The sequence below is a fragment of the Chanodichthys erythropterus genome, chromosome 8, assembly GCF_024489055.1.
Source record: "Chanodichthys erythropterus isolate Z2021 chromosome 8, ASM2448905v1, whole genome shotgun sequence".
In the NCBI taxonomy this organism is placed as follows: Eukaryota; Metazoa; Chordata; class Actinopteri; order Cypriniformes; family Xenocyprididae; genus Chanodichthys; species Chanodichthys erythropterus.
In genome coordinates this window covers 27248603-27268433 of record NC_090228.1, presented here as the reverse complement: position 1 = coordinate 27268433, position 19831 = coordinate 27248603, and the positions used below count along the sequence as shown (strand labels likewise).

The window sequence follows — 19831 nt, the reverse complement described above, 5'->3', positions numbered from 1 at the left end:
CGTTTACATTGGCGGTAAAGTTGCAAAGCTGCAAAATATCATTTCATTCAGGGATGAAATTTATGTAGCTTACAGCACCTTCAACCATCAGGAATCTTTTTTTGACTATCCCCTACCATCCTCCACACTCGGCATTTATTTAGTTGACGATCTCTCAACCACCGTCGAGTTCTGCAAATTTGAGGAAATAGAGAACAAAATTTCTCTTGTCCCATATCTACGCCATTTTGTTGCAATTCCACTTTTACATACAGATTAATTCTTTATCAGCACTTTTTGTTCCATAGTTTATGCATTTGAATTACATAGTTGAATTTATCGAATTTAATACACAATATGGGTTTCAGGCTGGCAGTTCTTAAAAAAAAAAAAAAAAAAAGAAAAATGTACCTAATAGTGGAGTTTGAGGGAGAAGGGACGACTGGACCAGTTGCCAAGTCCTGGTATGCTGACGGATACTCTTGGTGGCCACCATATAAAGACATTGACAGGCTGTTAAAGAGTGTTAAAATCATGGAGACACCACAGCCAGAGAAGGGGTGGACCCGGCATAAAACAAGAATCCTGCACGAGTCAGGTAAGAGTAAATTATACTGTAAATTAAACATGATCTTGCCCAGCATACCTGCATTTCTTTTTTCAGAATCTTTGTACATTTATCTTCTATACTGTAAAATGTGGTCTCACATAAAGCTTTAATAAACAAAATTGAAACCGTACCTGCATTTCTTTTTTCAGCATCTTTTCACAATGTAGCCAACAACTGGAAGAAGGCCAGTTATACATCCGACATAAATTCAGAACCTGAAATTGCTGGAAAAAGGATTCCAAAGTAAGTCCTCATAAAAGACAAAGAAATGTTTTGAAAAACACATGAAAATGCCATATACTTTCGTTTCAACCACCTTTAACATAGTTCAACTGAATATTTAAATTATTGAATAACAGCTTCAGTATGATTGTTACAGGTTTTAAAGTGTTAGTTCGCTCAGAAATGAAATTTCTGCGATCAAGTACTCACCCTCAAGTCGTTTCAAACCTGCAAGACTTTCGTTCATCTTCTGAACATAAATTATGTTGATGTCTACGCTCAGACATCAACGCAACTACCCCCTCAAGGACCAGAAAGGTAGTAAAGACACTGTTAAAATAGTCTATGTGACTAATGGTTCAACCACAATTTTATGAAGTGATGAGAACCCTTTTTCTGAGCAAGATGTCATCAAAAATATTTTCATTTGTGTTCTGAAGATGAACAAAGGTTTTACAGTAAATTATGAAAATTATTTCTTAAAGGGATAGTTCACCCAAATTGAATAAAGCAAAATGTTTTTAGTCCATTTATGAGTATTTGCTACATCACACAAGGGGCAATTAATGTGTGCAGTTGTACTTTTTTCTCTGTGTTCCTAGAAAGAAACTGTGCTCCAACCACATCTACTCATCGGATGATGAGGCACCAGAACAACCACCTCTTAAAAAAAGAAAAACTGCAGACAAAGAAAGTGTTCCACCAGCACCAAAGCCTCCATCAATTCCAAAACGCACAAAGAAAAAAGGTAATGGAAAATAAATTTAAAAACATGCAATGGTAATAAAATGAATGCTATGAATAACAATACACATTCCATTTAAACTCAACCAGAGGTTGCTTTTTTTTTTAATTTTTAAAATCTAGGTAATTCTCAAATCTGGTTGATTTACACAGAATGGCCCAGTATGAAATAAGTAAGATTAAAAGTGCATAACAGCCAGAATACAAAAACTAAATTTCCCTTTTATCAGGTCCTGTTGTGCAACCTCAGGTTTTGCAGAGCAGAGCTGTAAACTCTTTAAGCAACTGTAAGTCTGAAGATCTCTTATCTTTAATCATTTTAATTGTTCTATCCACATCTACAATGATTATTTAAAGCTACAACTATATCAGCAGTTCTTAATCCTGTTTGTCACACATTTTGTGACATCTCTTAACACATCTCTTATCACTTCAGACATTTGTGCTATTCAACCGTGGATTTCACAGGATCCACCATGATTCCAGTTCCAAGGGAGCATATATTTTCCATTCAAAGGACATTAAAGTGCATAAGACATCCCTTTAAATTGTATTTATTCATAGAGTTATATTACGTCACACTTCTCTAGTTTCATCAGGCAGTGGCGTTGCGCAAATCCGTGAATGAATGTTCCTAATTGAACTAAACTTTAACAGATTTCCTGTGCAGGAAAAGAATTAAGAACCGCTGAATTAAATAACTGTTGAAACATACAGCTGCAGAACTGTAGCTATCAAAATGAACATCACTAATGACCCCCGACTGTCAACAGCATTTGTCGATCAGCAACAATGTGATATGGAAGACCAACAGCAGACCTGGTGTGAGAGTCTCCCCAGCTTTCAAGGTAAATTATTAGTTGTATCTGGCTGGTGGGAATGCTCAAATGAAGTCCAACATGTGATCCAAATAATGGGTTATTTGACTCAAAGAAAGTTTTGTGAATTGTGTCATTCCTAACCCATAAACTATTTTCTAATTTCATTAGTTTAAACTAAACTCATTTAAGCCTGGCTAATTTAAATATTCAAGAGCAAGACGCAAAAGAAAACTGTGAGAGCGCGCACACACTTATTTCAGACAACGTGCAAATACATAGTTCTCCATCAAGTCTTGCGTAGCAGTAATATTGGAGTGAAGGCTATCAATACATAGAGAAACTTCATATGCATTACTTTTACAATTATGTTTATCATCTTTAAAGTGTGCAAGTTATGGGGAAATGCCCTATTGATGGAGGAACAGTAACCTCACAATTACATGTGCAACTTACACACTCCATCTTTTGCAGCTCCAGTGCGTGTTTCTCAGCCAGACCATCACGGAGACGGTTGGAGTGTTGATCCACCTAACACACAAGGTACAAGAGCACAATCAGGGATGAGGAAATCAGAAACACATTCACAGCATTTCAAACTAAATAAAATTTTTAAAACTAAATAACATAATATTTTGCGTTCAAACCATAGAGCACACCTTTTCTGTCATGAGACCCTCAGGGGACCACCTTGGAAGAACGCAGAGTAAGATAAATGCACATAAATTCACTTAAGTAAATTTTACACCCCTCACCCAAATAGGATAAAGTTAATGGAAGGAAAAAAAAAAAAAAAAAAAAGTTCAAATTGCAATTGCAATTTTACTATTAAAGGTCGTTTAGTTCACCCAAAATGTTCCACACCTGTAAGACCTTCGTTAATCTTCAAAACACAAATTAAGATATTTTTGTTGAAATCCGATGGCTCATTGAGGCCTTCATAGGGAGAAATGGACATTTCCTCTCTCAAGATCCTTTAATGTACTAAAAACATTTAAATCAGTTCATGTGAGTACAGTGGTTCAATATTAATATTATAAAGCGACGAGAATATTTTTGGAGCGCCAAAAAAACAAAATAATGACTTATTTAGTGATGGACGATTTCAAAACACTGCTTCAGAAAGCATCGAAGCATTGTGAATCAGTGTATCGAATCATTAATTGGATCGCGTTCAAACCCGCCAAGCTGCTGAAATCACGTGACTTTGGCGCTCCGAACTGCAGATTCGACACAAAATATTCATAACGCTCCGATGCTTCCTGAATCAGTGTTTTGAAATCGGCCATCATTAAATAAGTTGTTATTTAGTTTTTTTTGGCGCACCAAAAATATTCTCGTGGCTTTATAATATTAATATTGAACCACTGTACTCACATGAACTGATTTAAATATGTTTTTAGTACATTAATGGATCTTGAGAGAGGAAATGTCATTGCTGGCTATGAAGGCCTCAATGAGCCATCTGATTTCAACAAAAATATCTTAATTTGTGTTCTGAAGATTAATGAAGGACTTACGGGTGTGGAACGACATGACGGAGAGTAATACATGACAGAATTTTCATTTTTGGGTAAACTAACCCTTTAACAGTTAAAGGAACACTCCACTTTTTTTGAAAATAGGCTCATTTTCCAACTCTCCTAGAGTTAAACAGTTGAGTTTTACCGTTTTCGAATCCATTTCATGATATTATGCAGCGCCTGTGACCTGTGGATTTGAAAACGGTAAGTTTAGGGGAGTTGGAAAATGAGCCTTTTTTCAAAAAAAGTGTTCCTTTAAATATTATGACTATTTTAAATAATTTTTCTATTTGAATATTTTGTAAATTTCATTTATTCTGATCAAAGCTTGATTTTCAACATCATTACTCCAGTCTTCAGTGTCACATGACATTCTCATAAGCCGTTTTTATGCTTGGATATTAGCAATTACTATTGGTGATCAATTATTGATGATGGTTCTTATTATCCACATTAAAATAGTTTTTTCCACTTCATGTTTGAGGAAACAGCGATTCTTTTTTAGGATTCTTTGATGAACAAAGTTCAAATGAACAGCATTTATTTGAAATGTAAATCTTCTGAAATGCTATAAATGTGTTTGTCATTTTTGATTTTGCTTATTAAAATTTTTACTCACCCTAAACCAGGGGTCTCCAAACTCGGTCCTGGAGGGCCACTGTCCTGCAAAGTTTAGCTCTAGCTTGCCTCAACACACCTGCCTCAAAGTTTCCTTCCAGCCTAATTAGAGCTTGATGGGCTGGTTCAGGTGTTTAATTGGGGTTTGAGCTAAACTCTGTAGGACAGTGGCCCTCCAGGACCAAGTTTGCCCATCCCTGCCCTAAACTTTTGAAAGGTAGTTTATCACAGTTTCCACAAAACTATGAAGCAGCACAACTTTCAACATTAATAATAGGAATGTTATTCCTATTATTAGGAATAACAGGAACAGAAGCAACAGAAGCAGAGGCGGAAAAATATATAAAAGATTTCCTCCGCTTGGCTCCAGGGAGGGAGTAATTGTTTATTTAATTTTATTCTTAATTTATTTAATTTTTTATTATTTTGTTTGAATATGCCATTATGTTAATATAGTTTTTAGAATTAATTAAAAGTTGTAATCAATATAATACTTTTTTTGCCTAATATTTTTAAAACCATCAACAAATGCGTATTTTATTGTGGTTATTTAATCATGTGAGGATGTGGCTGGATTTTATGGGGGTTAATTTTATTAATGGGAGGAATCATATCTTAAAACGATGTCTGGGCTAAATAAATCAGATGTCTTGCAGACGTATAAACATCTGATAAACGTCTGTAAAAGAGCGGATTGCCGACGTTCTAAATTATTAACGTCATATAGACATCGCCTAGACGTCGATCTAACAGCTGGCAGGGACGTCTCGGCGACGTATTGCAGATGAGCAAACGCTCTAAAATATACGTCTTCCAGACGAAAATGACGACGTCGCACAGATGTCTGCACGACGTGCGTGTGCTATCTGGGTATCCAATCCTTTTGTCTTCTCAGGTGTAAATGGCCCATTATTCAGTGGTGATTCACGCCTCCTCGCATACTGTTTCTTATTTCACAAATTATTGCCATGAACGTGCTTCTGCTTTCTGTATTCTTCAAAAAGCTTATGCTGTATGTCCTACGCCTTCCCTATTCTACTTGCGAAAAAAAAAAAAGTTCTCCGCAAGTAGAATAGGAAAGGCGTAGGACATACAGTGCAAGCTTTTTGAAGAATACAGAAAGCAGAAGCACGTTCATGGCGATCATCTGTTTATATAAAGCATATACGGTTGTATTTTTTTCAGAAAATGACCGATCGTTTCTCTAGATAAGACCTTTATTTCTCATCTGGTATTGTTTAAAGCCCTTGAAGCTACACTGAACCTGCAGTTTGGACCTTCAATCTGTTGGTAGCCACTGAAATGCACTATAAGGAGAATAATCCTGGAATGTTTTCATCAAAAATCTTAATTTCTTTTCGACTGACGAAAGAAAGACATGAACATCTTGGATGACATGGGGGTAAGTAAATTTATCAGGAAAAGTTTATTTAAAAGTGAACTAATCCTTTAACATTTTAACTCATTTTGGCTGATGCTGATATTCATATCTTTCTTTGAAAATAATTTACAAGGAGGCAAGTTTGTGTTATACATTCATTTGTGTTATGCACATACATGCCCTGTGCTTTTTAGGGGATGTAAACCAAAGTGTAAATTGTCTTTTTGTTAAAATCCAGATTGCTGAAAGGGAGGAGGTCACTCAACTCGTTGAAGTCATTGGGGTGTCAACTCAGCATCCAAGTCTGACACTTCTCTGCAGTGACTTTGAGGAGTTTGTCATCCCCATGGAAACGTACCATGGAAGTGTGGACGATCTCGTCGAGAACCTTCCAGTACACCTAAAAATCAAGCACATCCATAAACGTGTAATGGAAATCAGTTTTGTTGAAGATGATTAAAATCTAAATAGGTACTTCATTTTTCATTGTTAAATTAGTTTAAATTTTTTAGTAATAGTTAAATTGTTTACATTTTGTTTACTTTTTTTTGTAGTAATAGTTTAGCAGTTAATTTTAGTAATAGTAATTTAGTAGTTCAAATTGTTTACATTTTAGTAGTAATTTAGTAGTTTAGATTGTTTAGTTTAGTATTAATAGTAGTGTTTAGTATTTAGTTTAGAGATCATTTATATTTATTTATTATCTTTGTTCTAAAATAAAAGATTGTTCTGAAAAAGTTGTCAGTCTGATATTTTAAACCCATTTAAGTTCTCAATATTTAGCCATGTCCAACTGTGCACATGATAGCATTCTAGCATTGACACCATTCTCCTCAAAAAAAACCCCTTGTTTACATTATGTATATTTTTCATATTCAAGATTCACAAGTATTCTGTGCACTCCTTCAACCCTCAAGAAGGTAACAGAACATTACCACATTGTTTACAAACTATGCTGTACTTACTACTGACTTATTTTCCAGACCTGTAAGGATGAAACTGGTCAGAAATGGAAAGGTGGTCGCTTTGGACCTGTGTCAGAGGTGTGTAGAATCATGCGGGTGTTACCCAATCATGTGGGCATTGTTAAACCACAATGGGTGGCTTTTAAACACTTTACCCGACTTGCCAAACCCACTGGAGGAGGACTTTATAATGTAAGGAAGTCAGGTAAAGTGGTGGTCAAATGCCCATTGACATCCTTTTTGTTCAGCAGAGATACCTACATTAAGAATTAAGAATGATGAAAACAGTGCCATCTTGTGGCAGGTAAAATATATAGTAGTCAATCTGATAATATAATTTAGATATTTAAGCGTCACAATAAAATTTGTGTAATAAGTGAATGTTGCGTTTTGGAACTAATTTAATGATTAAATGTACGAATTTGACAAAATATGAAGAAAATAGAAAATAGCAGACAACATTCCTAGAAAAGTTTAAGCTGTTATAACAGTACATTTTTGTCTTGTAACTGAAAAACATCATTGTCGATTATTGCTCGTGATAATTTAGTAATGGTTAATGTCGATTAAAAGAATACAGTAAACGTTTTGCCAATCTAGTAGGGAATCGTTTATGAATTAGTTAAATGGTTTTTACGCATTAGAAAATAAAAACATTGTTATTTTAGTAGAATAAAAAAAAAGTATTATCAATTATTATCTTACTTACAATGTATCTGCACTTTTCCAGGACAGAATGGTCAAGATTCAGAGCGTGTCCCGCACTGACTGACTGAGCACATGGCACGAGCGTTGCAAAAACTCCCTCGAATCCGCAGTTTTTTAATTCACCTGTAATAATCTAACTCATCTGATTGGTTATTGCAGCATGAGCTCAACAGGGACGTGTAGGATTGGTTGCAATGCTTAACGCTGAAAAAGTAGAAAGAATATTGCATGCAACGTGCATGTATAACTGTAATGCTGCGTCACATTTAATTTATTTAACACATTTCACTTGATAGTGACAGTCGTAATATATTCATTTTGATTGTCTAGGGGGAATTTGAATATGCATTTTTGTCTATTTTGGAGGGAGCAGGGCAATTGTGTCTCAAAGTTTAAATTTCCTCATTACCTTCACCTGGTTACTGGGACACTGCCCGTCTATCACCACATTACTTTTACTTACTTTTCATAACTTCTTGCCTTTTAACTGAAAAACATCATTATTGTCGATTATTGCTCGTGATCATTTAAAAATGATTAATGTCGACTAAAAGAACAGTAAACGTTTTGTGTGGCGTCATTCTTGTAGGCTATGGCGCACTGACAGGAATCGTTTATGAATTAATTAAATAGTATTTACGCACTTATATTTATAGACGTGTTTAAAAATATATAAAACACAACTAATTAAGTTTTAAACTTTAGTACACACAAAATCATTTTTTAAATAACATCTGATAACTGTTATGAATAATGACAAGTCATTACTCTGACAGGACTATTCTTTTAAATCAATTGTAAAAATGGCATGTTTATTATTTGCATTATGCATTGTGTATTTTTCTCTTACCCTCAAGATGGCAACACCAAGCCTTTATCATGCCCAGGGCCAGGACCGATTCGATACAATTAAAACAACTATTGCACTCAGTGACGGAAAAAAAATATATACAACGTTATCTGTCGTCGACCTTATTTTCAAAAAAATAAATAAATAAATTGTCACGTCAGCAACAAATGTAGCCGCCAAAATTTATATTCTGCCAAATCATCCTGTACATTCAGGGCATCTCCAAACAGAGCAGGACGAAAAGGCTACCAGAGAGGCCTATGTCCTCAATCACAAGTCCCGCACTGACTGACTGACTGACTGCACGTGGCAAAAACTCCCGCGAATCTGCAGTTTTTTTTAATTCACCTGTAATAATCCAACTGATTTGATTGGTCATTGCATCATGAGCTCAAAAGAAACGTGTGTGATTGGTTAAAATGCTCAACAGTGAAAAAAAAAAAGTATAAAACATAATCTTGCATGCCACGTGAGCATTTACTTATTCATTTATTTTCACATTTTTACTTTAATATTGACAGTCGTAATAGATTAATTTTTTGATTGTGTAGGGGTAATTCTTAATCCTGGTCCAGGGTTATGCAAAAATAAATCAAGCTGTATTTTAAAATAAAATACAAAATACCTTAATTTTAAGTGTAAGAAAATAAACTACTGTATATTTGTATTTTAAAAATTCCTTTATCTCTTCACCATGACTCAGTTGATTAAGTAAACAATGTTTGATAGCAACATATTTTCTCTGCCAGTCATGCCATAAATCTAGCCTGACTTCGTCATACTCATATTCTAGGCAGAATGTGAGTCTGATACTGCTCCATTGCACTTGAATTATGGGGCGTGTCTTAACCGAACCAGTAAAAAACAACAACTCTGCACTCAATTGGATAGACCTACAACCAATCAGAGCAACGCAGTAAGTGACGTATGTTGAACTTGTACTTAAACTTTTGCCGAATCCCGTTGGAAGGACGGCAAACACATCTTTCCCATCGACAAATGCCTTGATTGCGGTTCTTTGTTCGTCTTTTAAAATTAATGCGCTGTCGATTTCTTTTATTACAGATGTGATAGCGGAATCTAAACATCTTACTTCTCCAGCTGCAGTCATCGTTGGTGAAAACCAATTCAACCCAAGCGCTCTTTGATGACGTGGGTGGTTACGTAACCGCAGATAGCCTGTCCATCATCGATTAAAGCCCGCCCTGGCAATTTGATTGGCTCGGCCTTCTGGGAGCCGAGCATAATTACTCCACAATGGATCGAGTCCAGACCGAACTTCCCGTCCAAAAAATGTTGTGGGCGGGGTTCGGGCTGGCACCCAGGCTACCATAAATCTGGAAAAATGGGGAATAACTGATAATTGTATCCTATTGTGTCAGGCAGTCATTCATGCAATGGTATGCAAAGTCATGATCCTAGTAAACAGCTTCTTCAATTAGGGTACAATATTTAGCAATCAAATATTTATTAGGCCTAATCAATTATTGTACACTTATTTGGAAGTTAAATTTAGAAGTTGAAAACAAACATTTTAGAAATTATTAAAAGATCAATATGTTTTGATTTTAAATGTAGTCAGAAATGTAATCAGAAAGTAGCAACAGAACTTGTCAAGGTGTCGTAAGAACATTTATTTAAAGATTATAGCAGGAAAGCTGGCAGCCTGCACATTTTTTCCATATGGATCAATTTTCTGTTCTCATCTCAAGGCAAACTACTGAGTAAACACGAAGCAAGTGCTACATTTTTATGATGCCATCATGTAGACTTCTTACAAATTATTTTATAATATTTTAAAACTATAAAAATACAAAACACTGAAATATTTTAAAGTCTGTGTGAACCGGAAGTTGCAAACGACTTTTCTCCAGTGTTGTGATGTATTTCAAGTGAAATGGAATATTGAATAGAGGGCAGAGTTTTACTTTGTCAAAATTGTATCTATCTATCTATTTATCAATCTATGACCATATCTATCTATCTATCTGTCTATGACCATATCTATCTATCTATCTATGTATCGAACTATTGATCTTCTATTACTAAACCTTAAACTTTCAAACCAGCTGGACCGGCTTTTTCAAGCCAACTTAAAGTTTGTCTTCAAACTTTTTTATCTAGTTAATGCTGTTGTCACAGAGACCAACTCCGTGAATCCCTCCTCTGGCCATCAGAGGGTGCCTTCATCCGAATATTGACACTCACTCACATACACTACATTTCCCATCAGCCCTGTACCTGGCACTCATTATGTTGCCCAGCTGCAGCTCTTTGGCCTATATAAACTTTAGGCTTGTTTGAGATGAGCCAATTCTGCGCAGAACCGCCCTGCATTCGGAAGGGCTCATCCCTATGCCCTAATCCAGAGGGGGGCAAACTACGGCCCGCGGGCCATATACGGCCCGCCAAACACTTTCGTCCGGCCCGCGAGGGAGTTTTTAAAATATTACACTTGAGTAACGGTTTTAGTTCAGAATTTCTAATTTGATGCAATACAAGTGAACGCCAATAGATGGCAGTATAGCACGCAGTACAGTTAGAGTTAGGGCCTAGCTACTGTAGAATTAGAATGCACTCGGTAATAACTCGGACGTTAATGAATGAAAATGAGTGTGGCGAAAAAAAGAAAAGTGGACTCCGAATGTCGGGTGTTCAAGGAAGAATGGACAGCAAAATACTTCTTCACCAGTATCGGACAGAAGGCGGTATGTCTAATATGCCAAGAAAGTATTGCAGTTTTTAAAGACTACAACATCAGTCGTCATTTTTCAAGCAAGCATTCGAATTATGCAGCCAACCTGTCATCTGCAGAAAAGGCGAACAAAGCTTTAAAACTCGCCACAAACTTAAAAGCCCAGCAAAATACATTTACAAAACAGTGCTCTATTCAAGAATCTGTAACGAAAGCTAGTTATGTACTGGCACACAAAATTGCAAAGCACAGCAAGCCTTTTTCGGATGGGGAATTTGTGAAAGACTGTATGGTGGAGACTGCTGACATACTTTGTCCTGGTTCTAAAAGTCAGTTTGAGAAAATTAGCTTATCGCGGAGAACAATTACCAGGCGCATAGAAGTGATTTCCGAGGAGCTGCTCTCGGAACTAAAAAAAAAAGCAGACAGCTTCAGTCTTTTTTCTGTCGCACTTGATGAAAGTACTGACATCAGAGACACTGCTCAACTTTTGATTTTTGTCAGAGGAATAAACGAAAATTTCGAAATAACAGAGGAACTCCTCGGGATGGAATCAATGATGGGAACGACCAGGGGCGTTGATTTGTATGACAGTGTGTCCGTCTGCTTGGAAAAAAATAACCTGCCGTGGACAAAGCTGACAAGCGTCACAACAGATGGATCGCCAAATCTAACGGGCAAAAACACTGGACTGCTAAAAAGGTTACAAGACAAAGTAAAAGACGAAAGCCCGAACTCGGAAGAATTAATATTTCTTCACTGTATTATACATCAGGAAGCCTTGTGTAAAAGTGTGTTGAAGCTAGAAAAAGTTGTCAAAGTGGTTGTGAAGCTTGTCAACTTTATACGGGCAAGAGCGCTTAACCATCGGCAGTTTATTCAGCTCCTTAACGAAACGGAGGCAGAGCACCATGACCTCTTGTACCATTCAAATGTGCGCTGGCTAAGTCTCGGCAGTGTGTTTCACCGTGTCTGGGAACTTAAAGGAGAGATAGCAACGTTCCTCGATGCGGTTGGTAAAACTGGCGACTTCCCCGAATTACAAGACACAGACTGGCTGGCTGACCTCGCGTTCGGTGTGGACACACTGAGGCATCTGAACGATCTCAATTTGAGACTTCAGGGAAAGGACGTTTTTGTGCACGAACTGTACAGCAACGTAAAAGCGTTCAAGGCCAAACTTGTATTGTTCTCCAGACAGATATCCAGCCGAGATTTTGCTCATTTTCCTACACTGGCCGGACTAAGCACACCAGTAACACAGTCTCGCATTGAGAGGTACAGCAGCACTTTGATCGACCTGCATGCAGAATTTTCCCGACGCTTCGCAGACTTTGCAAAAATTGAGACTGAACTTGAACTTGTTTCATGCCCCCTATCTTTTGACAGTGAAAAAGCACCACCAGACACACAACTGGAACTCATCGACATCCAGTGTGACAGTACTTTGAAGGAGAAGTTTCAGACATCACCAGTTAACCAGTTTTATGCCTCACTGGATGAAAAAAAATTCCCAAACATAAAAAAGCTTGCACAAAGAATGCTTGTTTTATTTGGATCCACATATGTGTGTGAACAAACCTACTCAGTCATGAACTACAACAAATCCCAGCGCAGATCAAATTTAACAAATAGCCACCTGTCAGCTATCCTGAGGATCTCAACATCAAAGATCACTCCAGACTTTGACACCCTTGCAAGTAGTGGGGACCAGGCTCATTGTTCACATTAACACTTTCATTACCATGACTTGGAAAGACAAAGACTAAGGTTCTCGCTGAGTTTTAATCAGACATAGTTTTATGATTATTAATATGCACATAACAGTCACTTGAGTAAATCAGTAAATTAAATAAGAATTGTTGTTTAATGTGACAAATGTTTCTATCAGATAATATATGTTCCATGCATACCTCCAGTGTAAATAAAAGTTCTTTTATCAAGGATTTAGTATGCGGCCCTTCACTTGGTTTGCAAAACTTGATGTGGCCCTCTGGTCTAAAAAGTTTGCCCACCTCTGCCCTAATCCCTTCAAAGGGTTTACCCTCCGGAGTGAGAGCTTCGAAGGGATGAAGGGTGTAGGGGTAAAAAAAACTCTTCTTTTGGAACGCACTTCAGCGTCATCTTAACGAGACAATCAAGGAGGAGTAGATTGCGCAAACTGCGCCCTATGTTTAACGTTACTTTATTTATTTATTTATTTTAGGTTTATCGCACCATGTATATTGTATCTATGTATTTTAAATATTTAAATGGATTGATAAAAGGAGCTGTAAAGTATTTTTGTTGAAGTACAATGTCGTTTTGACCATAATAATGTACCAAATCAAACTCGTTTAAATATTACAGTAGTATAGGAAAAATACTATACATTTATAGGTAAAATCGAACTCCTAACCTCCTGTTCCCATTCTGTGATGTCAAACAACTTCCCTGTGCAAAGGATCATGGGGGGCCGAAGTGTCCATCAGTTGTACCTTTTGAAATCCTTCATTCCGAAGGGCCCTTTGAAGTGGCCAGTTTTGAGCACTTCGGTTTGGAACGACCCTTCAATATGGCGGCCATAATTATTTTCACTCCGAAGTGCCCTTCGGAGGGCGATATATCCCGTTTGGAACGCACTGCCGAACACCGGTGATCACCGCGAGATGCATGCCGGTTAGAAATGTGTCCGAGGGTGGGCCGCCTTGCTCTGATGTCATGCGGACGTGTGTCAAAAACCTCTCGCGAGGGCGAGGCGGCCTCATCGGATTCTGCAGTCGAGCGCAGTTGCTCTCCACCGACTGCGCTGACCAAAAGCACGATGGGAAACGACTTGCTGACGACACAGCTTAAAGCTTATTGGTTTAAACAACCGTGATGTATTGATCTCTTTTAAAATGTTTGATTTTAAAACTCTAATATCATGTTTTTATGTGTAAAAATAATGTGTGAATATTCCCAAACTCTCTGACACAGTGATCTCTCTATGGGTTATGCGAACGTTGTCATTTATAAAAAAATATATATAAAAACATGTCTATAATTAAAGTAAAAATGATTGATGCACACATCTTTCGAATGGAAATACATAACAAGTACTTTGGGTGTATTGTTCATTATGTTTATTTTCATATAAAAGCAACAGAACTTAAATTACATCCAGTTTATCAGCAACACAGCGCACAAGTGTGAATCCCGCGATATCCGCCTTTGATCTCGTAAGTTCTGATCCACTACGAGAACAGAGAACTGGGCTGCGTTCCAGTTCGGTTTTTAAATGCCCTTCCCTCGCTAACTTCCCTCGGTCTCGTTGACTCGGATGTACGTCATTGCTTACGTTGCACGAGTGCCCACTTCTGGCGGAACCTTTGTATGGGCTGAACTGGAACATCCTAAGCCCTTGATCACTTGGAATCCGCAATGGAGCTGATTTATTATTTATTTTTTCCCCTTACAAATTTGTTTAATACAGCATTCTATATGTATATATGTGAGTTTTAAATGTTTAAAAAAATTATTAATATATCATAGAATTGTTTGTGGTAGGGTAAATTAAATGCGATATGTGGTGACGTCATAATCGTGTTGCATTGTGGGTTATGGAGCTGCCTGAAGTGTACATGTGAAGTAGACTCGCTCCCTCGGTTAAAATCGAGGGAGCGAGGGTCTGTCCATGTAAACTTCCCTCGTCCACTTCATGAAGTGGAACGCACTTCAAAATGGCGGCAGGGATTCCCCCGAGGGGAAGTGTGTAGGGAAGTTTGCGATTGCGTGTCTAAAACTGGAGTGGAACGCAGCCCTGTTCGTCTTACCTGCACTTTTTTCACTCCTCCCCTCACTGCAACCGCCTACTCTCGACTGAACTTCAGGCGAGGCTAGGCGCATCTCAAACAAGCCTTGTCTCTTCACCAGTCCTCTTTGCGAGATCTTGTATCTCTACGGTTTGCATTTCTGAGCGTCCTTTATTGTTTTGCCTTCCTGTTGTGACCCTGGACTATTTGCTTTGTGTTTTGATCTGTGCTATTTTGAGACACCATGAAATATGAACTAAAATGTGCTTTTAATATACTATCTCTGTATTTAAAAATGTATTTAGATACCACTTATAGTACATTTGAGCCCACAGTGTACTACAAGTGGTAACTAAATATATTTTTTAAATACAGAGATATATTTACACTCTGAGGTCTGAGAGTGCCGGCGCGTTTTGCAGGTTTTTTTTCACATTGCAGCAAAACAGACTTAAAATACTCCGTCATTTTTTGTCATAGAGACATAAGTAATATATCAATTGAAACTATAGAATATCTTCTTTTATTTGTGTACACTCAGAGTAAAAACAAAATGTTGTGCTTTTTGTAAAATAAAGAAAACTAACATGATGCTTGATCTCTCCTCTCCCTCTGAACGAAGTCCAATCTGATAGTTCTCAGAAAATGAACTGTAACTTAGTGAATACTAATGACAAAAAAATTACACTTATGTCTAAAAAAACGTTAAGATGTCAGGTTTTAAATCATGTAAGTCAAATCGAAAACAAACCTTCTGTGTTTATGTAATCTGTATGAAAATAGAGCCATGTCAGAAGTCTGTGATTCAGCTCATTATCCACTAATGCGGCCACGCCCACGGAGCCAGCGCTATTCAGACACAAATTCAGTCAATACATGCATTCATCGTCTCAATCGTGTATTTATTGTCTTGAAAAGTGTTTATCTGGATGTAAAAGTCATGGTTAGCGAGCTCTAGAAGACATGGGCTGCATCCGAAACCGCATACTTCTCTACTATATAGTAGGGGAAAAGCAGTAGGCGAGCGAAAAAGTATGTCTGGATCCGAAATGTTAGGCTTGTTTGAGATGAGCAAATTCTGCGCAGAACCGATCACCGGTGATCACCGCGAGATGCATGCCGGTTAGAAATGTGTCCGAGGGTGGTCCGCCTTGCTCTGATGTCATGCTGACGTATGTTAAAAACCTCTCGCGAGGGCGAGGCGGACGTGTCGGATTCTGCAGTCGAGCGCAGTTGCTCTCCACCGACTGCGCTGACCAAAAGCACGATGGGAAACGACTTGCTGACGACACAGCTTAAAGCTTATTGGTTTAAACAACCGTGATGTATTGATCTCTTTTAAAATGTTTGATTTTGAAACACTAATACCATGATTTTATGTGTATAAATTATGTGTGAATATTCCAAAAGTCTCTGACAGTGTGATCTCTCTATGGGTTATGTGATTGTTATCATATTTATAAAAATATATAAAAACATGTCTGTAATTAAAATAAAAATGATTGATACACACATCCTTCGAATGGAAATAAATATCAAGTACTTTGGGTGTATTGTTCATTATGTTTATTTTCATATAGAAGCAACAGAACTTAAATTACATCCAGTTTATCAGCAACACAGCGCACAAGTGTGAATCCCGCGATATCCGCCTTTGATCTCGCAGGTGTCTGATGCACTCCGAGAACGGAGAATTGTCCATCTTGCCTGCACTTTTTTTCACTCCTCCCCTCACTGCAGCCGTCTACTCTCGGCTGAACTTAAGGCGAGGCTAGGCGCATCTCAAACAAGCCTATTCATAAAAGAGTAGGCGAGAACTACCTGGGTGATGTCTAATTCTCGCGAGATTCGGACGTGCGTCTACTTAAAGTGCGTCCGAATATGCCTACTTACCTACTATATAGTAGGGGAAAAACAGTACGTGAAAGGAGCAGTATGTCCGAAATCCTCATTAATCATAAATGAGTAGTCGAGAAGTTCCCGGATGGCCTACTCCTCCCGCCCAGATTCTGTTCATCCGATGGACACTCTTCTATCCCAGGAGGCCACGGGAGAGGATACGTCACACTCGAACACAGAGGAGAAAAGCGGCACGGATGTTTTCAAATGTAAGTATTAAAAACCAAAAAACTTGGTTACTTGTGTTAAAATCGCATTTGTTGAACTATTGTAGAGGTGTAAAAACGCTAGTCAGTGCCCAGCTAACAAAAAAAGGTCCCCAGAACGTCCCCTGAATGGCCTCTGCGAACGTCCCCCGAACGTCCATGTGTAGGGTCTTCTGGCTGTCCCGGGGACGTCCGCAAAGACGTCCTCCGGACGTTCACGGGGACGTTCACAGGACGTTCAGCGGCCATTCGGGACGTTTAGGGGACTTTCGATTAAGTCCTCTTATTGTTTTTTATTTTACTTCTAGGTTAACAAAAGAACACAAACACGTTGTAAGGAGAAAAATACATTTATTTATTTATTATAAATGAGCAGTTTCATAATTGTTGTGCTCTTTCCGTGTGTGTGTGTTATGCAGTTGTGCACACGCGTCTCTCGTCAGCTGTGGTAGTCCGATGGCAGTTTTTTCGATGGCTTCTAACCTAAAACGACAAAATGAACACATTCAATAATGTTTCAGGTATCGTTTGTCTATTAAGAAACATTTGTTACTGACAATTTGGATCGTGAGACCAAGATTAGCGTACATTTGAAGATAGGCCGTAACGGTCAGCGACGGACAACAACTTCAGCAAACGTTTGTAAATGTAATCTTGTCATATAATTTAAACTTTACAAGATAAACAGTGGTTATGGTAGCTAATGTCTGCTAAACTAAAATTTAAAATACCTTTTCGACCGACGAAAGAGAAAACTCAAGGCCTCATCTGAGAAAATCACCGGCAGGACCGTTAACTGTCGACGCAGTCAAGCGTTGCCATGGATACATGCGCGCAACCTAAAGAATGACGTCACTCGATCGTCACTTGCTTGTATCTCACAGTGTGGCTATATTACACCTTTTGCCACATGCTATACCTTTCTTATGTGTAAAAATTAAAGTATTTTTTTTTAAATAACTTTTCTTTAATAAAACCATGTTTGAGAGGTATTTATGGGTATAGGAATTGTCTTACCTGTGTTATTTTCCAATTTCTTTGCAGCAAAGTGCTTTTCCATTCTTCATCTTTTGTTTGGCTGCATTCATCAGTTGAAGTCAATAACATTATTTTAGAGCTCCAGTTCAGGGTGATTGGGACACTTTTTACCATTGAGATGACTTGGATAAAATGTCCCATTCTTATATTATCCCACATCTTATATTCAGTAGCCTATTATTGGGGGGCATCATGATTTTGATGTTTAAAATGATAACTGCTGAAAGCACACATGATCTGATGACATCTTTAATTAGTTAGTAGGTTGAAGTTACTCCATTATTTTTTCCCATAGGCTAACATGAAAGTTGTTCATTTTTAATATTTACTTCATTTTACAATAAATGGGTCATTCTACAGAAAAGTCAACTTTTCTGTCCCTTTACAGAAATATTACACTTGAAAACACTTTTTTTATATTGAAAACATTTTTTTAAAATATTTTAATATGAAACAATATTTGAACAATTAAACCTTCTAATGCTGTGTTCACACCAGACGCGACTTGCGCGAATAAATCGCGCTATTCGCGCGTAGTTGGACGCTTGAACATTTTGAGTTTACTCGCTTCATTCGCGCGTGAAAATCCCTTCACAACAGACGCGAATTCGCGTCATGAGAGGGGCTCTCCCGCTCCTTTATGTGTCCCAGACTCTCCCACTGCTTTCTGCACACTTCCTCTGAATAAACACAACTTGTCAGTGGGGAAATAATTGTAAATTACAGTGAATAAGCTCAATTGGTCGTCTTTAGTTGGCTTGTAGTCTTAATATGTATTTATATATATGTATATATATAGCTCAAATTGAGTAAAGACCGTTTTTTACAACTTATCAGATTGTCCGACCTCCTCACTCACTTTCTTTCAAACACGATCCTTTTTATTTCTGTTTCTATAAATGTATGAAGATGTACAGCGACGATGATTTTGTCCTCCATTGTTGTTTCGAATTTCTGCCTCAGCTCGCTACGTCACGTCACTACTAGAGCAAGCTCCCGATTGGTTAACGCGGCGCGGAAATTCGCCAAAGTTCAGATTTTTCAACTTGCGCGATTCGCGCGAATCGCGTCATTCGCGCGAATCGCTCAATTCGCGCCGCGTCATTCGCGCCGCTTCATTCGCGCGAATCGCGCCGCAGGATGTCAATTCGCGTCTTTGCATTGACTTAACATGTAAATCACTCGCGCTTACCGCTTCATTCGCGTCCAGTGTGAACGCACCATTACGCATCAATGTGGCAGTATTTGTTTTTTAATTATAAAAATTCCAAACAGCACAGAAGTGCTCGTCCCCAGTCATGTGGGAAAGTGCTTTATTTTGAGCTCAGAAACAGGGTTTAAATACAATAATATGCATAACTGTCAAATATATTATGTAAATGACATAAAACAAAAACAAAAAACAAATGAATAAATATTATAAAATATATTTTAAAAAACCCTGGTGTTGTGTCACTGATGTTATCTTTAACAAAAATCTCTTATTTTGAAATAAAAATCACACTGTTGACATCAATTGACTACCTTCTTCCTATTTCCTGAAGATCCATGAAGAAAGACACATGGAAAGTCCACTATCTCTTTTCAGTTATCAGAAATTTTAATTAGAAAATCATAATTTCATATGAAGCTTTTAGTTGAAGTCACTGGTGTGACCTACTTTATTATTAGGGAATTTTAAAAAACTAGAATACAAATGGATTAAACTACTTAATTTAGTGAATATACCATGATTGACAACATGTGGATTGATACCTTGCAGCAGCCATAAAATGCATTTTTCATGAAAAATGTCACTGGTG

The 19831-nt window shown here is 37.7% G+C and overlaps 2 protein-coding genes across 2 annotated transcripts; both read left to right on the top strand.

Moving 5' to 3' along the window:
- The first annotated feature begins 94 nt into the window (after nt 1–94).
- LOC137025105 (uncharacterized) lies at nt 95–6355 on the top strand. The gene is made up of 8 exons (XM_067393137.1): nt 95–577; nt 739–832; nt 1414–1559; nt 1786–1842; nt 2329–2403; nt 2848–2916; nt 5332–5384; nt 6134–6355. Exons 1-8 carry the CDS (start codon nt 337–339, stop codon nt 6353–6355), a joined length of 957 nt encoding a protein of 318 aa, XP_067249238.1. The 5' UTR covers nt 95–336.
- Nucleotides 6356–11027: 4672 nt separating this feature from the next.
- LOC137025104 (general transcription factor II-I repeat domain-containing protein 2-like) lies at nt 11028–12845 on the top strand. The gene has a single exon (XM_067393136.1). It carries the CDS (start codon nt 11028–11030, stop codon nt 12843–12845), a length of 1818 nt encoding a protein of 605 aa, XP_067249237.1.
- The last annotated feature ends 6986 nt before the right edge of the window (nt 12846–19831 follow it).